This window comes from Echinops telfairi, unplaced genomic scaffold, assembly GCF_000313985.2.
Source record: "Echinops telfairi isolate 266 unplaced genomic scaffold, ASM31398v2 ScPeMD7_6;HRSCAF=24_0, whole genome shotgun sequence".
Lineage (NCBI taxonomy): Eukaryota > Metazoa > Chordata > Mammalia > Afrosoricida > Tenrecidae > Echinops > Echinops telfairi.
The window spans coordinates 14,811,527-14,818,740 of record NW_022103902.1 but is presented as its reverse complement, the minus strand read 5'-3'; the positions used below and the strand labels follow the sequence as shown (position 1 = coordinate 14,818,740).

At 46.8% G+C, this 7,214-nt stretch overlaps 1 protein-coding gene across 2 annotated transcripts in view; it reads right to left on the bottom strand.

Annotated features, from left to right (window-relative positions):
- Positions 1 to 7,214, bottom strand: part of QTRT2 (queuine tRNA-ribosyltransferase accessory subunit 2) — a 25,355-nt gene that overhangs the window by 16,262 nt on the left and 1,879 nt on the right. The window contains exons 2-4 of one of the 2 annotated variants that reach the window (XM_045286194.1): positions 3,853 to 3,975; positions 3,038 to 3,258; positions 2,249 to 2,304 (exon numbers count right to left, since the gene is read on the bottom strand). In XM_045286194.1, the coding sequence (XP_045142129.1) occupies positions 2,249 to 2,304; positions 3,038 to 3,237 (256 nt within the window). In that variant the 5' untranslated portion in view covers positions 3,238 to 3,258; positions 3,853 to 3,975. The remainder of the gene's footprint in view (positions 1 to 2,248; positions 2,305 to 3,037; positions 3,259 to 3,852; positions 3,976 to 7,214) is intronic. The other variant, XM_004706410.4, reaches the window with a different exon arrangement.

Here is a 7,214-nt window from a genome sequence, read left to right as displayed (position 1 = left end):
GATGAGGGCAACAAATGTACAAATGTGCTTGACACAATGGATGGATGGATGGATTGTGATAAGAGTTGTACGAGCCCCCAATAAAATGATTTTAAAAAACAAACAAACAACGCTGTCCTGGGGAATGGAATTAAAGTTATTAATTTGGACGCATAAAAATAATTAACGTGGCAAATACTATACACACATATATCAATAACCCTGCTATCGCACAGGCGGGATGCTAAGCTGGGGCATTACTTTAGGGAACCTGAAAAACCCAGTGTTGCTGAGTCAATTCCAACTCATGGTGGCAGGGCAGGGCAGAGCAGAACTGCCCAGAGGGTTTCCCAGCTGGAAGCGGCCAGACAAAGGCCCACCTTACAGACAGCAGCTGAGTACTTAGCCACTGGGCCCCCAGGGTTCCCAAGGAACTTGTAGGATGAGTTTCACTGGCTCAAGATGACACCGTTTACTAGGTAGACAAAAATAATCATTTAGAGGCAAAAATACAAAAAACATTAGTAAACCAGATGTGCTTAAATGTCATATGTTACCCAGTGTTTCTCATTTTGAAAGATCTCAACAGGATTATTTCAGATTTTTTTTAAAGTTAAAAAATAAAAGGGAAAAAAACCCTAGGTAGGTCTCTTCTTTGTTCTCTACCATTTCATCATTACAATCATCTACAGAAAGTTCAGCCGTTTTTCACTTAATTATATGCTTATGTCAACCAGTGGAGAGGTCTGGGGGGCTGGTCCCAGCCCCAAATACTAAGTGGATGCCTGCACCTCCCCCGAGAAGAAGTTATTTCAAAGGATGGCACTGAATCCGCAGCTCCAGAAGGATATATCTGATCGGAGCACACAGAAGCAGATGACGGGGGAGGAGGAGAGACTGGAGCACATCCTGGCCCACCAGGCCTTGAGGACGATGACCCCAATTAGAGCAGCCAGTCCACTGAGAGGACCACATGGCCAGCCCCACTATGAGACATGATGCCCCCCACTGACCCATAGCCCTGTGGGGGACAACACCAGAGACACAGTGTGGGAACTGCACCCGATCTGATCCCGCCACACTGAGGCAAAGCACTGGGGGAGTGCAGCGGAACAGCAGGGGAGGGGAGCAGCAAGATCCCCAGGGAATGATGAGGGTGGACTTTGGGGACAGGGCGTGGTGCCCCAACAGGCTGGACTGGAAAACACTCTTAAAGGCCAGCGATCCTTGAACTAAAAAAAAAAAAAAAAATTACATGCTTATGTCCTCTGAAGTAAAATTTACCTTGGATCAAGGAAAACACGATTCTATAAATTCCTCTCCTGAAACACAAGGCCAGATAACAACCAACGAGCCGCCTGGCAGTTTCCCCCAGGAAGCGAGGGCTACACCGACCAATGCAGCCAGGATTTACACTCACTGAGTCCTGGAAAGTCTCAGAGAACAGTAGCCCTCAAAAGAGCTGGCTCTCTCTCTCTGTCACTTCTAAGCTTTTCCTCCACAGAAACGGACATAGGCAGACACATCTGAAGTCCAATTTCTGGAACAAAATAACTGTTAACATACCGGAATACCGCCATGCATACAACTATTCATCCTCTGCCACGGGTGCTACGTGCCACTACAAAGAGACAGTTTGCATCTCACAGGTGGCTGGTGGCTGGAGCCACCTGTGAGACTCGGGAGTTTCTCCCGAGCTCTTGGTCTGACCCTAGAGTGCCTGACCCACCTCTATCTAACGCGGCTCTGGTCTGCTGATCCGGTTACCTCCTTGTGCTCAAGACACTCTCTTCTCTTCTTTCTATTTCCGTCTTTGGTCACGGTCCGGTTTACGCACCTTTGACGTGCAGGCCAGAGCAGGTCATGCCTTTCTTACCCTGGGCTCTCGGGCTACCTGTTGTGGATGGGGCCAATGAGTCTACTCACAGTGACCCCAAGTGACAGAGTAGACCTGCCCCCTTTGGGGTTTTCTAGATGGTGATCTTTACTGGAGTGGGTTCTCGGGCCTTTCTTCCATAGAGCAGGGGGGCAGTGTCAAATCCCCACCTCTGGTTAGCAGCTGAGCGCCTAACTGTGGCACTGCCTGGGCTCCTTCGTGAGAAATGTACCTCTCTCACCCAGAAAGTGCAGGTCTCTCTGTTTCTCTCTGTCCCGCCTGCCCTAGCAGAGCAGCGGCCGTCTCCTATTCATTTTTGAAACCCAGTGCCCGGTCCTTAGCTGCTCAACACATTCATGTATCACAAGAGCATTAAAAACAAGTAACTTTTACCTATGAACTTTCCAACGCCTTCCTTATATTCTGCCAAGACTTCGTGATGTTCTGCCCTGTAAGTAATATGGAAAAATCTGTAAGAGAACAGTGACTCATTGTGCCGACTGTTTCCCCAACAGCTGGAGCCCTCTCTCCTTCACACAAACCAGCTGTGTGGCAGGAAACGCAGTCTGCAACAAGGAAGTGCATCATTACCCGAGCCCCAGCTAACTAGACTGGGTGTACAAGGCAGAGGACAGGTTTTCGGTGTGCAGCGGTTCTGTGAGATGACAAACTATCTCAGAGTCCTTGCTTCAGAACAGTTGGCTTCTCCTCCTCCCTTGCTTCTTTCAAAATCGCTGTTATTCAAGCAAGCTGCAGGGTCTCTAAGTATCATGTCCGTATGGACGTTACAAGACATGAGCTAGCTCCAGTCCTTTCGTTTCCATACATTATTGCTAGCAAGTTAATGTGCAACAGGCCGGAGAAACCCTGTGGCTGGTGCCCAAAGACAGTCCCTAAGTCCCAAGTCCAGCTCTCAGGAAGCATTTCCTGCCCCACCAGCCCTAAGAACAGAGACACCGAGAGCATTATGGGAACTTATGAGGCTTGGGGAAAAACCAAAGCGGCTCTTAATATAGGTCTGGCCTGTGGTTTCCAGATTAAAACCAGGTGATGCATATCAGCTACCTCTCCGGATTTCACTCTGCAAATCTGCAACGTTTACACATATGACAGTCCTCCTCTCTGCTGCACCTTCTTAGGGTAATGCGGCTGCTGCCAGAACGGGTCAGGCCTAACACTTACAGTGAGGACAGAGTGAGCTGCGCCATGGCAGGAACCCCGTGGATATTACGCAGCGTGTGTTGGGTCAGGTGTGGGGGAGAGCCGGTCTTGGTGTACAGGAGGCAGCCTGGGATGTCCATGGTGCCGGCTCCAGTTTTACCCACGTTGTTCAATTTTCCTAGGCGACAGCCATTAACCACTTTGGTGAGACTCAACTTCATCCTAAGGCACTGTTCTAGATCCTGAAAAGAAAAGAGCCTTAAATTTAGAAGAAGCTCCACAACGTGTAAAGGCTAAGCGTTTTGGGGGGCCAGGGGTGGGGTGGAGAGAGAACAAAGAGTGACCTATCTGAAAAATCAGAATAGCATGTTGATTACTCTGTGCTGGGATGTTTGCTCAATGTTCACTTGCTCTTGTATATAAATCTCTTTCTTATACACATAGGTGTGTCCATGGGTTTGTTTCTCCAGTCTACACACTCCTATTCTCACTCTCACCACCATCGAGTCAATGCTGACTCATGGTGACCCGATAGGACACAGTAGAACTGCCCGTGAGTTCCGGAAACTGTAACTGTTCATGGTAGTGGAAAGCCCAGTCGTTCTCCCTTGGAGTGGCTGGTGGATTCAAACTGAGGACCTTGCAATTCGCAGCCTGATGTGGAACCACCACACCACCAGGGCACCTTAAGTTTTTTATTATGTAGTACTTAGACATTCATGTATGGGTTTTGTTTTTTTTTAATGTACTGGGAGTGATGCAATCTATTAATCCAAGCACAGTTCTCAAGACACAGAACCGACAGTCTCCAAAATATCGTCTGGTTTCTTCTTTACCTTTATTTATCGCCTTTATCTTTTCACTGTGTGGGTCTCTCCTCGATATGTTTGGTGCTGGTGCTGTTCTAAATATACAAAAACTCACACTTCTCTCCTGTAGGAGTCCTTCAGACAGTCTCCCTGGAGAGAACAATCATTAGAAGTTAGAGACGAGTGATAGACAGGAGGTCAGTACCTTTGCATCTTTCCAAGAACTAACAAGCATTTCCTGGACCGCTGATGGGTTATCCCTGCCCCAGCAACAGCTATCCCTCTCGAGGAAGATGGGCTTGAAAAGTGATTCTCAGATGGCTTCTCTACATGCCGTCCTGCGAAGAGGCCCACAGTGTGTCAGGTGAAAAGAACGAGCTCATCTGACGTCTGTGTGTGTGAAAGAAAAACTGTGTACGTGCTCATAAATACACATTCATTCCTCTTCTGCTAGCATACACGTGACACAATGTTTGCGAATCTACAGCAAAAAATCGACATGTGAGACTTCCACACAATAGCTATGGAAGCAGTGATGATTCTGTGGTAGACTTCGCCCCTTACCTAGAGAAAACCAGGGTTCAATTCCTGGCCAAGTAGAGCTACCACTCAACCATCAGTGGAGATACGTGTGTATGACACTGAATAGATTTCACTGGAGCTTCCAGACCATCACGGATTAGGCAGAAAGGCTACTGGTCTATTTCCAAAAATCTGAGCCAGCGAAAATCCTGTGGCTCCCCACTGTCTGAGCCCAGGATGTACAGTGTTAGCATGAGTCAGGAGAGGACAAGAGGGCAGCAATAACAACATGGTCCACTGATCTGACTCAGAAAGACAGACATGACGAAAGTACAAATACTAGAAAAAAATAAAAGTAAGACTACTCACAGGTATTCTAAAATCCTTACATCATTTTTTAAGAAGACAGACATTGTGAGCAGTGGTCAACTTTTGAAAGTAGACATATGTGTTTAAAACAGGCTCAAAATGGTTCGGTTATGGTAAATGGAAACAAGGGCAGTTTATACAACGTGTAGCAATCAAATCTCTTGCATAGATATTTTGGCCTGAGTAGAAGAGAAATTGTGATACACAGGTGGGGGCCCAAAGACTGTGGCTGATATGCATTCAAGGTGGTACAGTTGGCCACCCACCAGCTTTGAGTGGGGTCCACTGCCTCTTTCCTACTTGGGTCAGAATTCGCCAGGCAAGAGATTTGGTGGTTAAGCAATGAGTGCACTCCCTTTGTTTTCTCTAGCCACGGCGAAACCATTTCACACTGATCCCAAAGCCCTGGTTAGAAACATAAATGCCAGCATTGAAATATCCGTGGCAAAATACATACTCCTAATTTCCCTGTCCCCTGGGAAAGAAATGGCTATTAGTCCGATAAAAGGCAAGAAAGAAGAGACCAAAAATCACGTGCACATAGAAAAGACAAAGAACCGAAATAAGTCCAAATATGTCCATGATCACAATAAAAGTTGATGAATGAAACTTACATAATAAAAACAGCAGCACTTAACATTTGTTAAGATTCACTAGGTCTCAGGTGTAGGAGCCAGGGCATAACAGGTTACCCGTTGAGCTGCTAACACAAGACCAGCAGTTCAAAACCACCACCAGCTCCACATGAGAAAGATGAACCTTTCCACTGTTCAGTTAGTCTCTGAAATCCATAGGTGTAGTTCTAGCCTACCCGACAGGGTCGCTCGGGGTTAGAAACAAGTCCATAGCAGTGAGAGAGAGATACCTCAAGTATTGTTTTTGACACATTAGCTCTGTGTGTCATATCAACCTCATGCGGTAGATGTGATTCCTGTCTGCATTTTACAAACGAGGAGGCTAATCCTCAGCTGCTAAGTGGCAGAGCCAAAACGTAAAGAATCCTGGTTTTCAAGACTGTACTCTAGTTGGTTGGAAGCCAATTAGAAGTTTCCCCTGTCCACACATATGTTAACTACTGATGATATAATTTTTTTAGACTTCTATAGCTATTAGGAGCCCTGGTGGCAATGGTTACTCAAGTTGGGCTGTTGACTGCAAGGTTGGCAGTTCAAAACCAACAGCAGCTCCAGAGGAGAAAGAAGGGGCTGTCAATTCTCGTAAAGGTGCAGTCTCAGAAACTCAAAACAGATCTACTCTGCCCGATAGGGTTGCTATGGGCCAGTACTGACTCAATGGCAGTGAGTTTGGGGCTCTGTGTATAGCTATGATTTTTCCTTATCTTCCTCCTTAGTCTCCACTCATCCTTCCAGATGCATAACCTTTCTCCATATTCACACAAACATTTAACATGCTTGCATTCAGGGATGGGGGTGGGTCATGGTTTGGTTTTACAGTTTGACAACAATTATACTACAAAGATTTCTCTGCAAGTTGATCAGACATCAGAGCACAAGGGAGCAAACGAAGGGGGAGGAAGAGAGAGTGGAGCACATTCTGGCCCACCAGGCCTGGAGGACGACATCCCCGCTCTGAACAGCCAATGCACAGAGTGGACCATACGGCTGATCCCACTACAAGACACACCATCCCTTGCTGGCCCAGGGCCCTAAGGAGGACAACACTGGAGACTCAGTGTCGGGACTGGCCCGGACTGACCCCGTGACACCGAGGAAAACCACTAAAGGCATGCAGCAGAGCAACCGTGGGAGCAGAGCAGGGAGCCCCCGAGGGAGTACAAAGGACAGAGTCTGGGGCCAGAACGTGGCACGCCATCGGACCTGACTGAAGGACGCGCCTAGAGATCAAAAATCAGACCTTGATCTATTCACAGGCTTTTCTTTCTTTTTAAATTCTTTTTCTTTTAATTAATTTATTCTTTTATGGGTCATTGGTTTTCTTTTTTGTTGTCATCGCTGTGTTCTCATTCGCCGCCTATCTTGCTTTGGCTTGATTTTCAGTGCACATTATTATCTCTACAGACCTATCTAGATAAGATAGACTGGATGAATAGTATGGAGGAGAAAACAACGGGGCCAATGGTTCTGGGGGGACATGGGAGAGGGGGAGGGAGGCGGGGTAAGGAGGTGGTGCTGACCAACCCAGGGGCAGGGAGCAACAACTGATCCAAAATCAGTGGCAAGGAGGGTGTGAGAGGCCTGGTAGGGATTCAGCAACGGCAGTGTAACCGAGATAAATGACTGAAACCCAAATGAAGGCTATGCATGATAGTGGGACAAGAGGAAAGCAAAAAGAAATAGAGGAAAGAACTAGGGGACAAAGGGTACTTATAGAGGTCTAAATACTGGCATGTACATATGTAAATATATTTATATAGGAGGGTGGGGAAATAGGTCTATGTGCATATATTTATAGGTTTAGTAGTAAGGCAGCAGATGGACATTGGGCCTCCACTCAAGTACTTACTCAATGCAAGAACA